The 23003-nt window shown below is 50.8% G+C and overlaps 7 protein-coding genes across 7 annotated transcripts; 3 read left to right on the top strand and 4 right to left on the bottom strand.

The window, feature by feature from the left end:
* Positions 1 to 521: 521 nt before the first annotated feature.
* On the bottom strand, positions 522 to 4344 carry CTAM01_10463 (SNF2 family domain-containing protein; the record flags this gene model as incomplete). Its single annotated transcript, XM_060526478.1, has 10 exons — positions 522 to 623; positions 716 to 866; positions 939 to 1124; positions 1210 to 2235; positions 2302 to 2457; positions 2515 to 2548; positions 2612 to 2838; positions 2895 to 2996; positions 3070 to 3701; positions 3814 to 4344. 10 exons carry the CDS (start codon positions 4342 to 4344, stop codon positions 522 to 524), a joined length of 3147 nt encoding a protein of 1048 aa, XP_060378895.1.
* A 1829-nt stretch (positions 4345 to 6173) lies between these two features.
* Positions 6174 to 9617, top strand: CTAM01_10462 (uncharacterized protein; the record flags this gene model as incomplete). The annotated part of the gene is made up of 5 exons (XM_060526477.1): positions 6174 to 6500; positions 6573 to 6771; positions 6912 to 8087; positions 8147 to 8534; positions 8618 to 9617. 5 exons carry the CDS (start codon positions 6174 to 6176, stop codon positions 9615 to 9617), a joined length of 3090 nt encoding a protein of 1029 aa, XP_060378894.1.
* A 593-nt stretch (positions 9618 to 10210) lies between these two features.
* Positions 10211 to 12191, top strand: CTAM01_10461 (heterokaryon incompatibility protein; the record flags this gene model as incomplete). Its single annotated transcript, XM_060526476.1, has 3 exons — positions 10211 to 10640; positions 10711 to 11593; positions 11654 to 12191. 3 exons carry the CDS (start codon positions 10211 to 10213, stop codon positions 12189 to 12191), a joined length of 1851 nt encoding a protein of 616 aa, XP_060378893.1.
* A 307-nt stretch (positions 12192 to 12498) lies between these two features.
* Positions 12499 to 14375, bottom strand: CTAM01_10460 (eukaryotic aspartyl protease; the record flags this gene model as incomplete). Its single annotated transcript, XM_060526475.1, has 3 exons — positions 12499 to 12857; positions 12916 to 13824; positions 13889 to 14375. 3 exons carry the CDS (start codon positions 14373 to 14375, stop codon positions 12499 to 12501), a joined length of 1755 nt encoding a protein of 584 aa, XP_060378892.1.
* Positions 14376 to 15922: 1547 nt separating this feature from the next.
* Positions 15923 to 16886, bottom strand: CTAM01_10459 (uncharacterized protein; the record flags this gene model as incomplete). The annotated part of the gene is made up of 2 exons (XM_060526474.1): positions 15923 to 16005; positions 16418 to 16886. The coding sequence occupies 2 exons, from the start codon at positions 16884 to 16886 to the stop codon at positions 15923 to 15925; spliced, it is 552 nt and encodes a 183-aa protein (XP_060378891.1).
* Positions 16887 to 17874: 988 nt separating this feature from the next.
* CTAM01_10458 (cytochrome P450) lies at positions 17875 to 19735 on the bottom strand (the record flags this gene model as incomplete). Its single annotated transcript, XM_060526473.1, has 5 exons — positions 17875 to 18049; positions 18117 to 18283; positions 18375 to 18485; positions 18561 to 18881; positions 18941 to 19735. 5 exons carry the CDS (start codon positions 19733 to 19735, stop codon positions 17875 to 17877), a joined length of 1569 nt encoding a protein of 522 aa, XP_060378890.1.
* A 1449-nt stretch (positions 19736 to 21184) lies between these two features.
* Positions 21185 to 22692, top strand: CTAM01_10457 (uncharacterized protein; the record flags this gene model as incomplete). The annotated part of the gene is made up of 8 exons (XM_060526472.1): positions 21185 to 21339; positions 21407 to 21530; positions 21586 to 21604; positions 21653 to 21844; positions 21930 to 22086; positions 22145 to 22234; positions 22296 to 22329; positions 22399 to 22692. The coding sequence occupies 8 exons, from the start codon at positions 21185 to 21187 to the stop codon at positions 22690 to 22692; spliced, it is 1065 nt and encodes a 354-aa protein (XP_060378889.1).
* Positions 22693 to 23003: the final 311 nt, after the last annotated feature.

Here is a 23003-nt window from a genome sequence, read left to right as displayed (position 1 = left end):
TCGACATGGTGAGATTCAATTCCCAATTGCACGTTCAGAGGTGGTCGGTAGCACAAGTGGATTATTTCGAGACTATATGGGGAATAGCCACTGCCGAAGACGAAGCATCTTCTGAGAGCATAAGATATCTGAAGACTAAGCATCGAAATCCATTGAAGTTCACCGGTACTGCTCGAGTCTTTCCCGTATGCCTTGCTGTAGATTAACGCGTGAATCATGATGATGCGAGGCCCAACTCATGCATTATTACGTTCTTTCGAAGGTACGAGTATCTGTCGATGTGATGAAGAAGAGAATCAATTGGGTATTATTATGAGCAATCATCAAGACGGAGCTCAGCTTCTAAACATGATGATGCCAGGCTCCTGAAAGCATACTACTACCATGAGATGCCGGCATCGTAAAATCCTCTCGAGGAACCGTAGAAACGAACCGTCCAAAGATACCGCCACCAATTCATCAAGACATCAATCCGCACATCCCCCCATCGTGAATCATCCCCCTCGATATTATCAGCCGTCTTACGACTGATCAATATCCATTTCATCAACATCGGCAGCAGCGGATTCGTCGAAGCCAATGGCCGCCAGTTTCTTTTTGACGTTCTGTTGCGATCTCATTTCCTACGTAATGGGACAGTGATGAGCAAAAGTGAAGCCATCGACGTGCAATATAATTACTTGTGCCGAGAGGAGGTTTGGACATCTTTACTTACCTCTTCTACCGTGTTCTTGATCACGTATCTCGTGACGAGCACTGTTTTACCCTGGCCGAAGCGGATCGCGCGGGCGATAGCTTGGTTTTCGACACTAGGGTTCCATTGGAGTTCGACGATGAAGACGCGGTTGGCGCAAGTAAGGTTGAGACTGGTGAAGTGTGTCTCGTTAGTATGTATTGTTTGTTTTAAGATGCGAGAGAACGGATGGCTGTGAACTGACCCAAAGGCACCAGTGCCGGTTGTCATGATGAGAACCCGCTTCTCCTCATCCTCTGCAAACTGTCCGAGGATTTCCTGTCTTTGTGACAAGGGACAGTCGCCGTCGATCCTGTGGTACTTGACACCGACCTTTTCGAGGTGTTTCGCGACAAGGCGGAGCGTTCTTGTCCAGCAAGAGAAGATGATGCTGTTTTCGAAGGGATTTAGTGATGTTCGAAACAAGAGTGACAGGCTAGGCTCTTCACAGGTCGGACCCTTCACAAGTGACTTACCTCTTGGTTGTCGAGACGTCGACTTGGACGTCACGGATCAAGGCCTCCATCTTGGTGGAGTATCCCACCGTGTTAAAGTAATCCGCATCATCCGCGCCTGACGTCGTTTGTGCGGAAGCGTCAGGAAGACTCCTGGCATCCAACGCAGGCCCATCTACTCTCACGTGCGGAATCGTACCGAGACCAGTAGAAGAAATCTTGGCCGACTTTTTCCAGTTATCGCACACGGGGCAATGCCGCTCCCGAGAGGCAGAGGCTGGGTTCGCCGACGACGACAGATCCGAGTCGTCGAGACACTCTGAGCAAAACACGTGCGGGCATTGCTTCTCGGACGCGTTGCGCAGCCTGTTGAAGCCAAGGATGGGCATGGGCTGGTGACATCCGTTGCACGTCAACTCTGCGTTCTGCCCCAACGCCGAGACGGCGGCCTCGCGCTCGTCGAGATCGAGGCGGTAGCTCCGCCGGTGCCAGGAAAAGGGCTTCTGGAAGGTACCGTGGTTGCAGAGGATACGCATCTGGAGGTTGGCCTGGAAGAGGCCGAACTTGCTGCTCTTTTCGACCTCGCCTACCTTTTGCTTGATGGTGCGCATGAGGATCTTCTTGGTCTTGTCGTACTGGTCGCGCTCCTCGGGGCTGAACTCGAGTAGGACGACGCGTTCCTCGAGGGGAGGAAGGTCGAGCACTTCTTTGGTTCGGCGCAGGCACAGTGATTCCATGAGGGCGATGAGGCGCTCCTTGACCTTTTCTCGGTTTTCTGAGTGTTGCTCAAAGGGCACCTCGATGTAGCGGCGGAATGTGGCTGGGTTGTCAAAGGGCGTTGCGCGGATGAATGCGAAGAGGGCGCCAATGTCGGCGAGCTTGTTCTGGATAGGCGTGCCTGTGAGGCACCATCGTGAGTTTGCGTGGAGCGATCGGCAGGCTTGGTAGAATGTCGTTGCTGGGCGGCGGATGATATGTGCTGTGTTATAGTCGGTCAGTTCATCGACACTTTTAAGGAATTGAAGGTTGGAGGGAGCATGGATTCGACTGGAGGCAGTGGGAAAGTCAGAGGTTTAGAGAAGAAGCTTGCCTTCGTCGAGAACAACTCGGTACCAGCCAATCTTGTGCAAGATGGACGACTTCTTCTCGAACTCTGCAGACAAAGTATTGTAGGTTGTCACGACGATGTCGGAGCCTTTGATTATGTCAAGGTCCTTTTCTCGATTTGGGCCGTGGTACTTGATGTGTCTCAGGCTTCCGTCCACGTGCCTATCGCGTTGTTAGAAATGAGAGAGTAAAATACTGGTCGCGGCAATTATCACTTACTTTTTAATCTCATTTGTCCAGTTGTAGATGAGAACTGGTGATCGTGAGTTCTCTGATTAGTGAAAAGGGGGAACCAGGTGATTGCCTGGGGACTCACGAGCAGACGATACGACCACGAGGGTCGATCCTGAGTAATGCAGGTCCTTGCTCTTCTCGCTGTTCTTCTCTTCCTCGACGGCCCAGTTACGGGCGTAGTCGAGGGTCTTGACGATGAGCGAGAGAATGGACAGAGATTTGCCCATGCCCATCTCGTCGGCGAGAATACCGCCGCCCTTCTCATCCGGCTGAAGCTTTTGTTTCACGTTGGTGATCTTATGACGATACCTAGGTTTTCAGAATCAGAGTGGTGTCTATCAGCACGCGAATCTCAAGCAACGTACCATTCTTGTCCTTCTACCGTCACCCGACGCCAGAGTCTGTAGCCTTCGTTAATGTCACCAGATTCCCGCTCTAGCATGAACGCGAGCGCCTCCTGTTGGTGCCTGCGGACTACTTAGTATAACACGCGCACCAAGGGATGGTGGTGGCTAGTGATTGACAAGAGGCAGACGTTACCCTAATAGATCATTCTTCAACCGCTTGTCTCCGAGCTCACGATTGAACTCCCGCTTGTTTTCGATCGAGTCGTACACTTCAATCATCATCCGCTCCAGCTTCTGTTCCCGCCGTTGTCGCCCAGTTGATTGCCCACTATTGACATCTTTGATGAAGTTCTCGGGCATCATCTCACTGCCTTGAATCTTGAGGACGTGTGGGTTCTCATAGCAGAGCTCCCGGCGCGCATGATCCGATTTTTGCAACCAGAGCTTCCCCTCGGTCAGCTTGTCCCCAACGACTTTTGCCATAGCACGCGGGCCGTAGACGTTGATGTCGACTTTCACCATGGCCTCGACGGGCTTCTTGGCGCGGCCGATGGTCTCGCGGAGCGCATTGGTCGGGGCGATGGGCTCGAATTCGACACGGGAGTCTGGGGTTAGCAGTCGGGCGAGGGCCTTGCCGGGCCCAGAGCGGAGGTAGCCGAATTCTGTGTTGTCGTCCTTGAAAGAGAGGCAGATGTGTTCTTGTGAATCGCTGAGGGTGAAGCGCTGGTAGGCTATCCTGCCAGGGGCGGAGGCTCGGCTAGACTCGCGCAACTTGGTGTCGATGACGCCCATGTCACCTATCAATTTGATGTCTACATTGTAGAGCTATAATTGATGAGTCGGGGTTGTTCTTTACACCATCTTGACAGAAAAGAGATAGGAGAAAGGCAGGATGTCCAGATGACCAAGAAACTTGATGAAATGAGTTGTGTCTTACCATGCCGTAGCAGACCTTGTCGGCATCATCCTCGCCCGCCGTCGATGAACACGAGTCCGAACCCGTGATGCTGGAATCGGGGAAGAGTGAGGGCGACTGTGTCACGGTCAAAGAATCTTGTGAAGATTCGGAGTTCTGAGGTGAGCTGTACGTTCCTAAGTCGGGCGCCTGTGCAACAGTTAAACGTCCCCATGTTTCTAGGTCGCCAAAGTCGAAGGATGCGAGCTCGGGTTCGCTGCTGATGTTGAGACTTCCTAGTTGACCATCGACGCCTTGGTCAAGAAAAAGGTCATATATCTGCACGTCTTCGATGGGAGGGTGATCCTCGATGACGGGAAAATCATCTTGGCCGCCCTGAAGGGTGCTGTCCGAGCTTTGGAAGGGAGTATGGCGTGGATGATATCCGGGGTACGAGTAATCTTGAACGCCGCCCTGGTAGGTTGGCGTAATGGAGCCGTACGAGGAGACGGACGACGGGTCGGGATAGTGGAGATCTTCATCTTCTTCGTTGAGAAGTCTCTTTAGCGACATAGTTGCTAGGGGGTTATCGGAGATTCAGGGTAGTTGACTAAGTTAGCCTGTCGATGAGTGATTGAGACTAAGAGTCCTTCTCGGATTTGATTCCGAAGTTAGAAGTTAGTGTCTTCAAAGCTAGCGAAAGCTTCGAATAACTTCGGTTGAATGAACGAACGGTTGTCGAGTCTATCGCGCAAATGGGTCAATCAATGGATTTTCCCACTGTCAAGTGCTTCTTCTCATGCAGCCAGTCCCTTGAGGAACATGATGAGGCTCTCTGCGGCATAGCAAAAGGCGCCGGGCGAACCATTTTTGACCACATGATGACCGGTGACGTGAGGCAATCGAAGAGGCAACCGTTTGCTGTGCAGTCTCCCTCCTTGAGGCGCAGTGCGCGGACGATGATGAAGGCGATCGTGCTTCCCGTTGGTGGTTCGCACTTCGCCGAAGGCTCGTAGCTGCGCTCCGGACGCGCACAACCCACACCGCGTGCTTTTTCCACTTTCTTAGTGCCGTTGGGGTCCTTGTGAGGGTCCCCTTGAGCGATTTGGGGGGCCCTAATTGTTCTAACTGCCCTTAGGGTCATTCTCGCACCCGCTTTGCACCGCCCCCGAAGACCCCCGGCACCCCGGTTCACCGACGGTTGCTCCGCCCCAACTGCTCGGAGTCCCCCGACCGGGGCATTTTCAAGAGCCTCACTAGCCCGGAATGAGGTCAAATGATGGGGAAATGCCCACCTGCCGATGCTTGTTCTCGAGAATAGACATCGGAGAAGGCTCCGGTAGGGTTGAGGATGACGTATATTGACGATGTTCGCGGGATTCCCATGTCGCGGATTGAGTCTTGTGACGCGGGATTTCTCAACTGACGATGTGGACCACTTAGCATTATACAGTGGAGGCATACCGTACGGCGTAGAGAAAGAAGAAGGCAACTCATAGCCGGCTAAGTCGATTCCAACGGTAAGTCGCTGCATATGAACCAACCAAAGCAAGTCACAAGAGTTATGTTGACAATGCTCAACAGCCCTACGAAACAAAAGGGACACTGCAGCAGCCAACGGGGCGGAAGGGCGACTCTGCCCCTCACAAGGCGTCCGCGGGGCACGACAATCTTGAACTAGGCTGTAGACTACGTGTTGGAAAACACGCGGGAACTCGTGCTGGTAGGTCGGTCGTCAGGGGTTAGATGCAGTGCACCAATGCAGGTCGTCGAGTGGCTTGTGGCAGCACAGAGACAGAGACACATGCAGACAGCCTGACAGCGCGCCGGAACACAATCGCTCTCTCTACGAATCCGCAGTGACGCACACAGCAACAGACAGTAGAACTGCAGATGAAGACTGTGGCAGTGGCAGTGCTCACTGCCTAGCGCCTCGCACATCCCTGGTGCCCCCGTTATGTTTGCTGTGCGGGCCTAACGACCACAAGAAACTATTGGATGCCCCTGCCAAAGACGTTGGCCTTGGGCAGGGGTTGCTCGGACGGGGTAGTATTTTTGATATACGTCTGGCTGCCTCTTTTGCTATGAAGAGCATCAGCCTCAATTCAGGTCAATCGCTTTCTCAGTGCGAGCTGTGGACTCGAACATCAACCCCATTCTCATCTTCCTTTCTCCAAAGACTTTCTTTCCTTCTTGATCAATTCTCTCCACTTGAGTCTCTTTCCGACTCCATTTCCCCGCGAGTTTGTTCATGTATCGTTGTGGTTTACGTCGCAACACGGTCCACAACGAACCGGGTTTAGTACACGCACCTAGCTCGTGGGAGCCTGAGCCCCCGTAGCGGCCGTGAGCAATTCGACACTTGTCCCGGAGCCAGCGCCGAGTTCGCCAAGTCCACAACCATGGCCCAAGGTCTCGGTCTCTACCGGGTCCCAGACCTCGATGTCGATGTCGAAGTTGCTCTCAGGATGAGCGCCGATAAGTTCAAGGAACAGTTGAATGATATTCATGTCGACAAGTTCGGAAAGACTACTCTTGACGATGTTTACCGAAGTCTCAGGGACATTCAGTTCCAGCAACAGGAGCAGAAGACCTTGATGAACCTCAACAGGATTGAGTTGTTTCTCAGTGGCATGTACTCGTTTCAAGAAGTCCTGGACGATAGGGGCATGGAAGATGTTGACGGTATCATGGCTTTCGTTTGGGGTCCTATGAGGTTTCTTCTTGAGGTACGGGCGCAGCCATGAACAACCCCGATCATCTCAAAACACCCCTGACTGACACATCGTTCCCTCGCTTAGACAACCAACGTCAACGAGAGAGCGTTTGATCACGTACTCGAAGTTTACCAACGACTTGGGATCCAGATCCTTCCTCTTTCAGAGTACAAACAATTCTTTGCAGGATCCGTCAACGGCAGAGCCTGCCTTCTTAACATTTACAACGACATCGCCGAATTTCACACAACCGCATACAGGTTGTTCTCTCTCCGCAGCTCATGTAAGCCGAAACATTCTCCACGATAACCCATTTGCAGCCTTGCTACGTCAGATACTAAACCTGATCATTCGCGCTCTTAGTATGGGGTAAATTACATAAAGCGACATGGAAAGATTTGGAGTCGACATTCAAACACTTAGCCGCTAGCCTTCGGCTACACGCAGAATTCATCCAAACCCACGGGGCTCCTCTTCAAGACCGACATGCCTTTCGTAGCGTAGACTCCGGCTTCGCGGCACCCCAAAATAGCATCTTGTTCGATAATGACGATTTCCGCCGCAAATCCCACCAATACATGTTGGATTACGCATCACTGCGACAAAAGTTCAGAAAGGACGAAGCCCACAGGAAGCAGAAGCAGAAGCAGAAGGTTCTGAAATGGATCGCCGCTCCCATGAAGACACAGGAATTGCACAAGAGCTTCGTCAAGAAGAGAGAACCGTATCCAGAAACCGGACGCTGGCTTTACACCAGGTACGACGCAGTATCAAATTGGATGCGTGAGGACATACCTCAGGACTCCGCTCTTTGGGTCTACGGCAAGAAAGGCATGGGCAAGTCAATTTTGTCGTCACTGGTGGTCACCCGGTTGCAGGAACTCGTCAGGACCCAAGACATCCCGAAAGTACAAACGTGCTACTTCTACTGCCAGGACGCAGACCCGGAACTGAACACGTACTTTGGCATACTCAGGGGCATCGTCCATCAACTCGTCTCCGCAGTTGACGCATCGAACCTTGATGAGTCAAACGAAGATGAGTATGACATTTCGGCGTGTTGTAACAAGTACAATGGGTTCATTCTTCCTCTTTGCGACGACAAAATCACGAACAGTGGTGGCTCAACTCTATCAACGACGGAGGGATGCCTTTCACTCATCGAGGCATTTTTTGAGATTAACCCTCGATTATACATTGTTGTGGACGGGCTGGATGAGTGCGCAGGCCGCGTGGAAATCCAGCAGATAGTGTCCTTCTTGGTGGCTCAAGTTTCGCGTCTAGACGAGATTAGTCAAGGACAGTTGCGGGTGCTGTTCATGAGTCAACCGAATCCCGAGGTCAAAGCAGCCATGTCAAAGCCCACCGTCAGTCCGATTATCGGCGAAGTCGAACTACAGGCCACCGATAACACACAAGATATACGGACATATGTGAAGAGCCGGCTGGATCCAGCGGAGTTGGTCAAGTCAAGAAGGCAGGTGAGGGGGAGGATCAACCCTACCGAAGCTTCATTACTAGAAGCTTCTGGGAACAACTTCAACCTCCTAGAGCAAGATATACAACGCATCGAAGAAGAGGTTTCGTTACAGAGCGAAGGTATTCATTTCACGCAGGTGAAGAAACGAGTGTTGAGCTTACGCTAACAATGCTACCAGGCCTTTTCCTCTACGCAGTCCTCGCTGTGGACTACCTCTTGAACCAATGGAGTAAAGGTGAACTCCTCCGAAAGGTTTCATCGCGCATGCTTCCTGACGGCATTACAAAGATGTACGACATGGTGTTAGAGAGCCTCAAGGAGAAGATGCTGGATTTGTCTTCAACTCATTGGGACAAGACTAAGCTTCTCCTCGGCTGGCTTGCCTGCGCCCATCGCCCGCTCAAGTGGCACGAGATACAAGCCATCATCGCTTATGACCTTGAGATGGATGAAATAGACTTTGACCTTCGCATGATTCGAAGAGAAAACATCAATAACTTTCTAGGGTCGCTGGTCGAAGTCTTGCCGGGCGATGAGATTCGTCTCATGCACTCAACGGCTAAGGAGTAAGTAGACTCCGACTTCTTGCTTTACTCGCCTAAGTCTATTAGTCCTAGGATGAACCATGAGACTAACCCAGGCTCTATAGCCATCTCGTTTCTAGCAGACTTATCCACGCGAAATCAGTTCAGTGCGATCTCGCCATTCTCTGTCTGCGCTACCTCTCTCTACGCTGCTTTGCAGCCGAAGACTACAGCGTAGTCGAGTTGCACAGTCATATACGTAAAGGCTACTTCTCATTCCAAGACTATGCCATCCCTCAATGGTGCAAACACATCAAAACCGTCATTAGGGAATGCCATGAACTATTCTCACCCACCTTCTACCACGATGCAGGAGTAGAACCAGGACGCAACTTCGTCGGAGAATTCGGGTCGGCTTTGGCCAGGTTCATCTCTGCTTATGATACCGATATCAAGAGGGAGACGCACCCAGAGTTCCCTGAGGATGACTTGTCAAAGTACATCAGCTTGCCATTCTACCCCGATCTCGCTCGCTTATGGAATCATATCTTTACCCATCAGAAAGCTTCCGCCGACGAACGCAACGAAGTCGGCATTAGCCGCTTACAAGACGCCCTCACTTCGCACCGCGAGATCCTGGCAAGTGAGTACCAGCCAGACACGGTCATGTTTGGGAGCGACACCATGGAGACCTATTACGGGCCCAACCTTTTCAAATGCAAGAAAACACTGTGCAAGTTTTTCTATGAAGGCTTCAAGACCGAGAAAGATCGGGATGCACACCACAATCGCCACGATAGACCGTATCCGTGCCCCATCAAGACATGCAACTCGGCGCCCGTTGGGTTCTCGTCCAATAAGGACAAGGAAAGGCACGTCAGGACGTACCACCCAGAAGAGATTGACGGACAGACGCCCTTCATACAAATGAGCAGGAGGGTCGAAACGGCCAAGTTTCCGTGCAAGATGTGCGGGAAGTGTTTTACGCGGAATATCAACTTGAAGGGGCACATGAGGAGTCACTTTGGCGAGAGGCCTTTTGCCTGCCCGAATTGCGGAAAGGCATTTGCTAGGCTAAATGATTGTAAGCGACATGAGCGTATCCATACCAGGAGAGGGGCATAGTCAGACGACTATGGCCTCAATATTTCGGCTTGGGCGTTGGGTGTTTACGAAACCTTGGAGAAGGCTGTGCGACTGGATGGACATATCCATAGGCCTTCGGCGTTTTTTTGATCTTCAATTTGATATTTAATTTCAACACACTTAACTGATTACCCAAATGCTGGTTCTATTGGATAGAAGCCAGCCGCAGCAGTGCTTTCGGCACAGGAATTGTATCATGTCCAGACGCATGTAGTTGCCTTTGCCAACCAACAAGTTGTTGGGCATTTCTTAGTACTTCACCCGTGCATTCATGCGTGGTACTTTTTCGATGGGTGATGGGTCAGGTAGTACGCCTAACGAGGCGATGAGCCACCCAGTTGCTAAAACTAAAGGCCTGCATATTCCGCCTCGTTGCCTTCATGCAGGCCCAGCCATGTGTGTGGCAGGCCGCCCATGGACGCCTAGCTTCTTTTTCGCGCGTCGCCCCTTCCCGTATCGTGCTGACACAGTATTCGTCATCCCATTCGCCTTTACATAAGTTCAAGATTGCATAGTATGGTCCTGGCATGTTGAACAATCGCTAATCGTCACGGATCGTTCATTAGGGCAGCATGTCAGCATCACTCCCGCATAGGCCAGTACGCACTCGAGGCCGGTCCGAAACTAACCTGGGTGACCCATACTCGAGCTCAAAGAGAACTCGGGGGCGAAACACTATCGACGCGTACTGCTCTAGCTGTCTGCTACTTTTCTCTAAAGATGGCCTGGAGGCGCTCAACTCGACTGCTGGCCTGCGGCACTCGACGTTTGTGCGGTGCCGCTCTCAAGCCATTCGTGGCTGCCCACTGTGTCACTTCATCTTGATCCCTTTCTTAAATAAAAGGGATCAAGAGAACGACTGGCCTGACGATGAAACCCTCATCTTTCACAATCGCTCTTCGATGAAAGACACCAAAGTCTTACCCCCATGGATTGATATATTGGATGGTAGTCTTTCCTCCAGGAAAGTCATCACCACTATATATCCATACGCCAAGCATGGTACGCGGCTAGAGGAACTAGATTATTGATGACGAAAATTACGCATTGCAGCAGCTGACGTTGTCTTTAGGAGATCCCATAGCCAGTTTTGTTTACCGGAGACCACTTCTTAGAGATGTTAAAAGCCAAAAGGTTTTCTCAGCTGCGGTGAGACTTTACAATGAGTGCAGAAAAAATCATCATCGATGCCGTTACGGCCGAGACGCTCTTTTACCGACCAGGGTCATTGACGTTGGTACTGTGGAGTCACCCACGCTGAAATTATTCATCAACGATGTCGAACAGGAAGGCATGTATGTCGCCCTGAGTTACTGCTGGGGCGGCGAACAGCCCGGAAATCTTCTAGCAACCACCTTAGAACGCATGACTGAAGGGATACGAATGGAAGAGTTGGAGCAGACAGTTAGAGACGCGGTAGTGGCCACTCGAAAGCTAGGTTTCAGGTACCTTTGGGTTGATGCATACTGCATTATTCAGGATTGTGCCCAAGACAAGGCGAAGGAGATTGGCGACATGGCTCTAATCTACAAGAACGCGGCTGTCATGATCGCGGCGGGGACTGCGGCCCGAGCCCGAGATGGGTTTCTTGCCACTCGCAGAACATACATACCCGAAGAAGAGTTTCGTATTCCCATGTCTAGCGGCGGACTAGGAACTGTCTATCTTCGAACTGGTACACATATGCCTAGGCATGCTATTGACACGCGTGGGTGGGTTCTTCAAGAGTTTATGCTATCGTCTAGGATACTCTTCTTCTCGGAATATGAGCTCTTATGGCAGTGTCAAGAGACTGAGTTACGGGGAGTCACGGGCGAAGGCTTAGAGTACTTGCAACCGCTGGAAAGTCTGCCCTGGTTGGCGTTTAATGATGAGGCTGGATCGAATTTTGGGGGCCAAGAGGAGGAGAAGAGGTACATCTGGATGACAGTAGTCGAACAGTACTCGCGTCGATTGTTGAGTGACCCTGGCGATAGGCTGGATGCCTTGAAGGGTATCACCCTAGAGCTTCAGAGCCTGTGGCGGGACACCAACACCTTTGGGTTGTGGAGAAAATGGTTTATCGAGCAGTTGACCTGGTCGAAGAAAGATTGTGAGAAAGACGGCAATACGGAAGTTGTGAGGTCAGCCCGGGCACCCAGCTGGTCGTGGGCTTCTCTGAACGGGCGGATCCGTTACACTGGCTTATTCACGACGGAGTATGCCGAGGTCCGGGGCATGACTCTCTTAGAGGAACGTACCTCACCGCATAACGTTATCTTGTCGTGTCCTATCATCACACTTGACGATATGGACCAGTCAAGGCTTGATGAAGACGAAGAGTGGATAACAGAATACCCTGATTTAGCCGACATCTCGCTTGAGATCGGTGATAGAGAAACCGAATATCTTATCCTAGGGAAAACGATGTTGGGAGACCTTGAGCTGCTCATCGCGCTCATGGTGGTTGAAGATGACGCATGCGGCGGAATATACCGCCGAGTTGGGCTGGCAATATTCACTGATGAGGCAATCTTGAATAGTGCAAAGGACAAAGTCGTAACGCTGAAGTAGAGATCCCACTGGCGAGGTGCTGATTCGGTTCACGTCACGCATCAGGACTGGCTGTTAGCTCGAAAGGCCACCCTATGTGGCATATCACATTAACGTCTGTCTCAAACCTCGACTTTCAACAATGCTCGCTGCTTATCCAATGCGCCCGGTGAAGAAAAGTCCTTCCCAATAATGCTTATATCCAAAGTTTGACTGTTCCGCTGTTCCAAACGCCATTAAGTCACACAATGTCCGCTCAAGATGCTCATAATAGGGGGTTCCGCATGTACATATGTACATAACAATAACTCATTCGACTATCCACTGTTCACATCATAACGACCGCTAAGCCGATACCCAAGACAATTGCGAGAGTACTTGGTGCTGATGTCGAAGTTGACGAGATCGTCTCAGACGCCGGAACGCCAGACATTTCAGGAGCAGGACTGGTGGGCAGGGTCGATCCGGTTCCCGAGCCAGATCCTGAGCCGGAACCCATCCCCGTTCCTGGTGAGGTGGTCGTGCCGTTACTCGCTGGCGGGGCGGGAACAGCGATAGAACCGGCGGGAGCAGGGCATAATCCTCGGATAGCCGCAATGTCTTCTGGCCTGCTAATGGGCATTGTCCTGGTGCCACAGTTGACGTACTGCGCCAAGTAAGCGGCGTTGGTGTCTAAGTCGAAGACGGCTGTGGATATCAGTTAGTCCGGCAGCTCGTTATTGAAGATTTCATAGGTTCGACTTACCGTAAGCTGAGCGTAAGAAGGTATCGCCCAGCAGCGTGAAGTCCGCGTTGGGGACAATACCCAGGTAGCATGTCGGCGGGGTGGTGCGCAGCTCACGAATCATCTCCTTGTAAGGAACCTTAATCTTCATCCCATCAAAGTCGAAGTCGACGGTCCCGTTGAGATCAACAAGAGAACAAGAGACAGGGTAAAACCCGTTGGCGTCCAGACCAGGTGAGCCAAAGTCGGTAGCAACCTGCACGGCAAGCTCTTCGGGCAGCAGTGTGAGAGTAGCGCCACTGTCTAGAAAGACTGGCATTGAGCTGTTTTGGTACATGCGAACGCGGCGACTTGGCGGAGTGAGACTAAGTGAGTTCATGTTTACCCAGTACCGAGCAACACCGTCAGGGGCCTGATCTGCCGGGAGAATCGGAAGGCGTGCCAGTGGCCCGGAGAATTTCGAGGTGTCGATGCCGCCAAAGACTATTGCCCCTTCCTGTTCGTCTTTGGAGCCCAGTCCGAGGCTAAAGGCTTTGGTGCGGGTGACACCTTGGGTAGCGAGCTCGTCGATGAGGTTCTTATAACGGGTGTTGACGCCATTTCCGTAGCCAATACCAAGAATTCCTGCGAACTGGTCTTCAGAGCTGGTAGCGACGCCAAATTGGACCTGCTGCATTGTTGTTCGAGAGCCGGCGAGGGCGAGACTGTCGCGGACATAGGTGATATTCGCTGCGCCGATACCGTAGCGGAGAGTTTTGGTGGTCTGCAGAGAGACAGCGGTTGAAGATCGAGCTGTGTCATAGAAGCCGACGGCTTCGCAGAAGCGTTGGTCAGAAGCGGCGAGGGCCCCGCACTCTGGGTTCACCCATAGCTCAAATGAACCGGTGTCTAGCTGAGCGTAGACTGGCTGAGGGGGGGTGCCAATGTTGACTATGCTGGAGTTAGTGTGTATTCCAAGTACTCATCCGTCGAGACAAATAGAGGTGCTGCTCACGTTGGGCATAGTAAGCCACATCTGAACGATTGGCAAGCTTCGCCTCGACCTGTCTACTAAATACACCACGCTTGGTAGAGTGGATGACGGGCAGCGTGACAAAGGCGCTGTCGACATCGACAGTGTCATCAGCAGGCAGGCCACGCACTGTTGGAGGCTTAACCACCGGGGCGGCAGGAAGAGCCTCCAAATCATCGCCCAAAAGATTATCGAGTAGAACCTTTCGAGGGGCTCGTATCCGTCTCTTCCTCTTTGACTTTGAAGTCACTGGCAGCGTCATCATCATACTGACTTCATCGCCCTCGTCTGCGGGGAGGGAGAGCCCGCGCGAGACGACTTCGACATCGTGCTGTTGTGTGGCGGTATATGGGATGACGGGGAGTGTCATGAGCGTTCTGAAATCGCCATCGTCGGTTGGTAACTGAGGCCATCCGTGTGCTCCAGTGACTAGTGAAAGAGCCAAAAGAGCGGATGAGAGGAGCGCCATTTCTGGCGTTGGGGAAGATGATGCGTGCTATCGCGGTCGTCGCCACATGGGAACTATTTGGATGGAATGGCGCTTGATCGAGTTGATGAAGGGTGGCGGTTGTCTCGTGAGTGGATCTGGAAGCCGGTCTCGGGTGTCTTTTGGTGAGAGCCAATCGGTTGTTGGTAAGGAGCGTACAGACCAGGAACCAACTGATTTGAAAAGACAAGAATGAGAAAAAAACGAAAAGGAATGGAAAAGTAAAGCTGATCCAGCAAGCTGTCAATGGTTGAATGGTATTGAAGATCCCACCGGGAGGTCGTGAGGGAAAGGTTGCCTTTCAAACGGCAGACGCAACGCAATGCAAAACACGTCTTGGCTACCAAGAGCTTCCAAGAGGTGGGAAGAGTAGAATTGAAGCAAACTCCACCGTCGAGGCAGACAATGATTGAGGACAAAGAGGAAGAATTAGCGTAAAGGAAAGAAGAGGCAACGAAAGAAGAGAATTGCTGTGACAAGAATAGAGATTGGAAACGAAAATGGGAATAGATCGACCAAGACCAAGAGTGAGAGAAGACGAACTAGCCGATGGCCTGTCCCAGCTGTCACCGCGCCAAGGGAGGGGGACCAGCCAACGACGATGAGGAACCACGGTGTCTGGGTGTCTCGAAAGTAGCATGGTTCGCACGTTTTCTTCCCTAAGAGAACCCCATCTTGACATCCCTTGTCAGTGCAGTGTCTTAGGAAGACCCTGTCGAGCATCCTCCCGCCTGGTGCGGCTGCTGAGCCAAAATCCAAATTTGGCACAGGCGACACACAACTCACGCGGCATTGGCATCCCTACGGATACTTTTTGCTCTCGGGGGTGGTGCTGGCTTACAGACACACACAATTAATTGTCCAGCTGATGGACGAACGACAACCTTCCTCTGCAGTACGCAGTATGCTCGAAGAGGTCCCTGCTTTTTCCTACTCGTCTCGCCCTAGCGGAGGGATGCCAGACTTGGTATTTCGCAAGACTTGGCAGTTCGGCCTTGGCACCTTCGAACGTCCAAGACGGACCTGTGAGTGGTCGCGACGAACACTTCAAACAATGACTCCAGGGCCTGGCGTCGCAGAGTTGACTAGGGGCCGCAGCCGAGCTAGCGGTGGGACATCGTAGATCAGACAAACCCCTGAGACGAAAGTGGACGCGATTTGGTGTGAGAGCCACGGCCACTATGCCTGAACAGGTTACCTCAGATCTCTTCAAGAGCCCTCACCGAGCTGTCGACGGGTCAAAAAGGAGCTCCAGGAGTTCAGCGGGTCGAGTATTTGCGACCTGGGAGTGCGGGAGAGATCATAGCCGATGTGATCCGGACCAATTGCGCCACAGTTTATAACCCGAAAGCGACAATATCGATGATCCAAGGATCACGACAGTGCTTGCTCGATAGGCTTAACCTGCCGCTGGCCAATCCTGGGTTACATTCTGCGAGATCCCCCGGACTCTTGGAGCCTGGCCTGAAGCAAGAGAGCATAGAAATCGCTCAGATGCCATGAAGAATCAGACCACATGCATATAATTCTCAGCCCATCATCAGAGAAGTCAAACACTGAGCGGAAAGTCGAAGAAGTCGAAGAATCCATCGATGTAATTCTTCAAAGTCTGCTGAAGAATGCAAAAGTAAGACATTTCAGTCAGCGCCCACCTGAGATGAACCGAGTAAGGTTAGACTTCTCCTGTGCAGCGCCTGACGGACTAGACCCTATGACTATTTATGGGCTCCGCGCCCGTGCTTTGCGTTGTCCGTGCCGAGCGGCGTCCCCCGGATTCCGGCAAGGACTTTCACACTTTAACGGACGCAAGTTTTACTCACAGTGATGTTCAATCTAGTTGCTGGCTTTCATTGGCGGGAATACATGAGAGATCTGGAGGTTGGTCTTCGTTGTATTGTCCCGTCGATCAAGCCATCAACTCGATGCTCCTCGAAGCAAAAGCTAAATACTGCGTACAGCTTTTTAAATTTGGAGTTGTGTTCGGGGCCATAGTGCTTTCAAGATGCCTACGCTTCAAGCGTCACCACCCCCCACCATCTCCATTCCCGCAAAAAGCTTGATCCAGTCCTTCAGTCTTTCTTGTAGAAACCATTCCAAGTCCCAAGACTGGTAAGCAACCAAACCCTCATCGCCATACCATAGGTATATGTTCGCTTCGATTAAGCTCTCGACCGTTTCGCCACCGTGACTTAACACCATGGCTTGTATTGGATTGACTTGGTGAACTTCGCCTTCAAAGTCGTCAAGCTTCTTCCGCTGTGAGAGCGTTTGAGGCTGTAGGAGATATCCATTTATGTATGAACCGTGCTCCCTAATGGCGCATGGATAATCACAGCCGTGTAATGAGTAACGTGCGACGTTTTCCACTTTCGCGGTCCGAATGAGGGCCGATATCTCCTTAACTTGAGTAGCGTCACCAGTCAGAACCCAAGCGAGTAGTGGTAGGGCGCATAAGGTACCATACAGGAACACAGGTCTTGGGACTGTTTCCATGATCAAGCGGAGTCGTACTACAGTTGGAGCCCCAGCGGTCGCGGTGGTGACAAAGGTGGATGTTTGAGATTTCGAGCCACGCCGGGCAGGTGTAATGCGATGCGTCCGAAGTCCACCGTGGTTAACACCCAGATTGATGACAATTTTGACGTGGATTTTCTCATGAAAGCTGTGCGAAAGATTGAATGAAGTGGGAAATAGTTTTTTCTTGTGTTCTAGAGAGAAGTGCCGGCCGTTTCATGGTCTCTACTCTTTGCTATTTCCCTCAGTTCTAAGGACCTTGATGTCAAGGAAGGTTCCATCAGGGTTCAGCTAACAAGTTCGAAATAACTACTCCCACAATTGAAGTGGATGACACAATAAGTCGTCGGCAATACATCTAGAATCCCCTATGCTTCTTGAATAAAGACTTCGATATTATAGTAAGAATACACTGAGGCAAACGTTGGCCTCGAGGAGTACCAATGAAAGAGTTTATGATGACGACAAGAAATCTCGGGAAGCGTTGAACCGTAAAATATTCTGTCGTTCACCTACTGTCCTTTGGGGGCTTAAACCAGTGTTTCTTACTTTCATGACCGACTTCGTGGTGTTTATCATGAGTTGGGATACTGTATTGCACTCTCAGAAGACAATGGCTGTGCGAAGGCGCACCTGAAGATTGAAGATTGATCGGGAGATAAACATCACGGAAGAAGTGGCCGTAGTGCTTTCAACTCAGTTCAAGCAACGATAACGATGAAACAGACGGCTACAGTTCTATTGACTGCTCGAGACCCGAGACACCATGACAACACTTTGACACTAATTGGCATAGCATTGAGCCTTTTATGAGACAGTGACACTTGAAATGGAGAAGGACATGCAACAAAAAAGTCTGAACAGACCCCATCCACCACGACTGATCTTGACTCTCCCGGCTATCCATGCACATTCGACCCGAAGTGCACCCGCCTTGCGCCGATCATTACTAGGTACCCTGTCATGTTTAGTCCAAAAGACGAAGAATCTTGACCCGAACGCCTTTCGTATCATCCCGAGGCTCGCCCAGAAAGCAGTCACGGTAGTGGTCAATGTCCCTCTCTCTGATGACATCGTATAATTCCAGATCAAATCGACGCAGAACTTTGGCAAGTGCAACGTACATCTCTGCCCAAGCAAGACTTGGCGGCGCATGATAGTTAGTAGATGCCTGCTTGAGTTCGCTGTTGCGGCGAGGAATTGACGCACTTGAGTCCAATGCAATTGCGGTGTCCGCGCCCAAAAGGGAAGAAGCATTTCGCGCTCTGGGTGTAAAGAGGGTGAGACTCGAGCCACCTCTCGGGTTCAAATATTCTAGGGTCTGGAAAGGCCTTCGAGTCCATCATCAGATCGGCGAATGTCATGCCGATTGGCGTCTTCCGAACCAGGTAGGTCAGTAAACATTCAACCAACTCTGCCAGGGCGACTTGAAACCAAATCACTTGAACAATTGATGATTGATCTTACGTTTATTGGGATGACCCAATCTCGGTATGTGAGACATTCCGTAGGTGCTTGCAGCACAACTCTCATGGTAACAAGCGCGGAGATCCGAAGTGACTCTTTGATGACAGCGGTCTTATCAGCACGTCGACATTAGTAAGTTGACCTTGGATCAAAGATAGATAACTCGCATCAGGTTGATGCACTCACGGTCCACGGCAAGTTTTCGAGCTTACTCAGCGGCACATCCATATTGGAGTCTGGCATCGCGGCTCTCAGCTCCTCCTTTAACTTGGCAAGGTGGTTTGGATTTGAGAGTAAGTGATATACAGCAGTGGTCAGAATTCTGCCGATTGTATCTCCCGAAGCTGTTAAGACAGTGAAGCCTTCTTCGGCCATTCGCTTGGAGCCCTTCTCGCTCTGAGGCAAGTTCGATCTAAGAATCGCTTGAAATAGGCTGCCGTTGTCCTCTTTAATACCGATGGATGCCGACGAGTCCTTGATGGCCTCTTTTGCTTGACCTTCCATGTCCTAACAAAATATTAGACTTGTTCAAATTTATTTAGTGGATGCACAATTTATCGACTTACCAGCAAAATCTGGGTCACTAGAGTCAAATCTGACGATACTCGTCGGATGAGCCACATTGGGAGTCCAAACGCGAATGATAGAAACCATGGGAACTGTCTGACAATAGGGGTGAAGTGAAGTAGACCGATGATACTTGCTCTCCACTTTTGGGCCTTTACCTCGTCTCTTAATAAGTGCATGTCGCCTGTCTTGCCAAGCGCAAGGGCGCAGTAGAAGTCGGTGGTATAAGCCAACAGCGGGACACGAATGTTGAACGGATTGCCCTCCCTGGCGTAATTCTTGAAAACTTCGCAGAGTTGTTCAACCTTCTCGTGGATGAGTCCTTCGTGGACAACCACAGACTGCTTGGAGAAGAAGCCAGAGATGGCAGACCGGCGCATTCGATGAGTACCGTGGTTCAAGGTCCCAAAGATGCCACCAGGAGCGCCCTGGACACTGGCACTCGGCGGGTACTTGTCACGGCGAGCGCTCCCTCCAGCGAACAGGACATCGAAAAAGTGGTGGTCACTGACGTGAAGTTCGTGAGGGTTTATGCGTACGATAGGGCCATAGTCGTCGTGCATCTGTTGAATATTGTAGGCGAAAGTCTTGCCAGGTGCACCAAAGAGTTCGTGGTAGGTCTCATACCAGCCAGTGAATGCTGTCAGTTTGGGACCAGGGAAATTTGCGAGAGGATGGAGCGTGATGTTGTAGATCCCTACACAGATGAGATAAAGAAAAAGGAGTCCTGGGAAGATCGTGACAAGGTTGCCCAAGAAGAGTCTGAAGGTAGTGTCGTTCACTAAGATACCCATGGTCAATAGATTTTCCTTATTACATGTAGAAGGACAAGTTTAATGCCTGGCTGGCGAAGGAGAGCAGCTTTGAAGTATTTCAATGCTGCCGCTAATGGGATATCGAATTTTCCTAGGTTTTCCCTTCTGACACCTCAGCGAAAGAAAATGAAGTGCCCGATGCCAGCTTTCTAGAATATTTATTAGACCAAGGTAGACGTAGATACGAGCGACCTGACTATTGCCAGCGGCGAGCCATGTTATCACCGCCTTGTCTCTCATGACGCCCTGGCATGATTCTAGACAACCCCCAACCATCCGCACCGCTTGGCCACTCCACCGTTGATTAGCTACTTCTAGATGTTTTGCTGCATATTTCATGCAGATCCCCTGCACTTGAGAGGCCAGCTCAACATCAGTACATTGCGGCACGGCTACCAAACTATCCCGGATGAGCAGCATTTCATGTTGGGGATTATGGACTCCGAGGTGCTGCCCAGCGAGTTCCAAGAATAAGACTTGTTTGATTGGTACCGACTGGCTAAGAGGAACAAATGAACCCAGCAAGACGTCAATGAAGGTTACAATGTGTGCGTGCTTACCCCCAACTCAATCAAGCATGGTTGGGGCAATTCCAAGAATGGCAACGCTTCGGCCTTCGATCTTGCCCCATGACGACTTCAGCGTAATCGAGCATTTACCTCTTTCGTCCATAGTACAAGGACCTCAAATGCGATGCCAAGGCGAACATAACACAAGGATTCGGATACACCAGTTTAGCGTAGGCCTTGCCGGTACGCCGACGACACCATCCGCGGGGTAATGAGTCTCCAACAAATCCGGAGCTCGGAGTTACACTGATTACGGCCTTTATGCAGTCAACATGCACAGCAAGAGTTGCATCACAAGCCAACAGCATGTGAGGTTTCATCGGCTTGGCATGTAGGTACTTCGAAGTTCAGGCAGGTTATACGTGTTGGAACCTCGAGTCCGAGGAGTGTATTTTACAGCGAATTGGATTGCTTCATTGCGCCAGGTGGCTGCTGATAAAGATAGAAAAACATCGACATCAGGTTTTTCTAGATTGACGGCATCAAAAGTGAACAGGTGAGGGCCTTCTCAGTTTGGATAGTACCCTGTCTGTCTCATGGAATCACCGAGCTCTAGGGGCAATGACCCCGAAATGCAGTAATGACGCCTTTCCCACCTTGGCTTCATTCACAAATCAACTTTTCTCTTTCAACTGCGAGATATTCGATAAGTGAGGCATCAGAAAAGGAAAAAAAAAAACAGGAGGTATGATCTCCGCAATCCAATCAAGTGAATATTCATGAGCGTCTTAGTCGTGTTTGGACAAGTATTTATAAACGGCTGCCTCATATGTACACTTCATCAATAGTAAGGACCACAATCTCACGTTGCTCATTTCCAGAACCTACCATTGTGTATTAATGAACGAGAGCATCGGCGATGGCTTGCCTCGGCGTCCGTCAGACCCTCATCCAACAGCTCAGGGGTAAAGATCTTCGTATTCCGGATCTCAGCCTGCTCTTCAAAGAATGGCCACAAGACGCAAGCCCTTGCCTGGAAGGCCTTCGAACTCTTTCTGGAGAGCGGATCGCAAGGTACGGCACCGGATAAAGCCTCCAGTCAGTCTTTAGCAGTATGGTTAGCTGACTAGGCTTTGTTTAGCTTCACTGAGTTGCCCAAGAGCCGGATTTCAATGTCAAAAATCGATGTAGGACTGTTCATATCAACTTGGTACCCTGGAGTGAACCTGGAACGGGGAGATATCCTGTGTTGTGTAGTCCTCTGGGTGCGTTCACTTTCTTGTCAAGTTGTATGCAATTAACTCCGGCTAAACATTTCAGCTATTCACATGGGATGACCGTAAGTGTACGAGATGACTGCTACAGGCTTTTCGACTGACTCCAGCAGAAATCGATGAAAAGGGGGGGCATCTGTACGACAATCTTCAAGCCGCACACGTTTTCCGGCGAGAAACCCTCGAATACGTGCGACACTGCCTTCGTCTTTCCGACAATGAGGCCTCCCATGAAGTCCGGACGAATTATATCATCGCTTTCTTCAAAGTGATTGGCGATGCGGTGTGCGAGGCTTATGACTACGGTGAGTCTTTGGCCGAACCTCTGATCGCACCGGGTTTCTCTCAGGTCAATTCGTTGCTATCTCTGACCTATTATGCATCAATCAGATCACCGAGAGATTCTTTTCGATGAGATCAAGTTCTTCATAGAGACCTCCGAAACAGAACAGCAGCGTCGGCTTGGCCCTGAGCTCCCGTCTACGCGAGAATACATTGCAACCAGGATGGGAACAGGCGCAGTCAACGTCTGCTTGTTCTTCATTGAGTATGCATATTCGAATACATCTACTTCGGGAGGTTGTTGGATGCGCTGACCTTACTAGCTATGCCTGCGGGGTCTCTGTCCCGATCGAAGTCCTCAGAGAGGTGGAAATGAGGACATTATGGGACCAGGCGAACATTCTCGTATGGGCGTATGTTGACTAAGTACTCATACCAATGCGTGTGTATCAGAGCACTAACGGAGACAACCAGCGTCAATGACCTCCTCTCTCTTAAGAAAGAGATAGTAAGCCATCCTCAATGTGGTCTTTCTTTTCTTCTAATAGTAGCGTGTTTGCTGACTCTCAGCCCGAAGGCACAGCAAACGGTCGAGAGCATTGTCCCCTTGCTCTTCAGAGAAACGGAAAGTCTTGATGTTGCAGTCTCCATGGTCACTGAAATGATCCACAAGGCTATCACTGGATTCAACCATGCCGCCGAGTGCCTGATGGCTAAGTTTTCCGATGATGAAACATTAGCGGCTAACCTCAAGACTTACATTGATGGTTGTAAATACATCTGCACTGGCAACCTGACTTGGAGTCTTCAGACAGGCCGGTATGGCCTTTCGCAGCATTCAATTTCCGGGGGCTTGGCTATGCGCTTGTAAAGGGAAAGACTGCAACATCCACAATAGCTTCAGTTAGCTAGTCCTGCAGTAGTTTATGAACAGAAGTAATGGTGACGAATCCTTCGAAACAGCAAGCGCGCAATAAAGTACTTCGGACTAAGTCAACTCTCTCAATACCGTGCTACAAGATTACGCAATTGACTATAACGTTATCTGGTCATGTCACGATTGTAATTACCAAAGCCGCGGCGCCCAAGGCCCTTAGCGCTTATGAATCAGGTAAGGTAGCTAGCTCATCGTATGAACTTCATTTGTAATGGCCATACCTGCTAACTATAATTGCCGTGATC

Source organism: Colletotrichum tamarilloi (assembly GCF_030869305.1).
Source record: "Colletotrichum tamarilloi strain Tom-12 chromosome Unknown Scaffold_48.1, whole genome shotgun sequence".
Lineage (NCBI taxonomy): Eukaryota > Fungi > Ascomycota > Sordariomycetes > Glomerellales > Glomerellaceae > Colletotrichum > Colletotrichum tamarilloi.
This window is presented reverse-complemented; position numbering and strand designations above follow the sequence as displayed.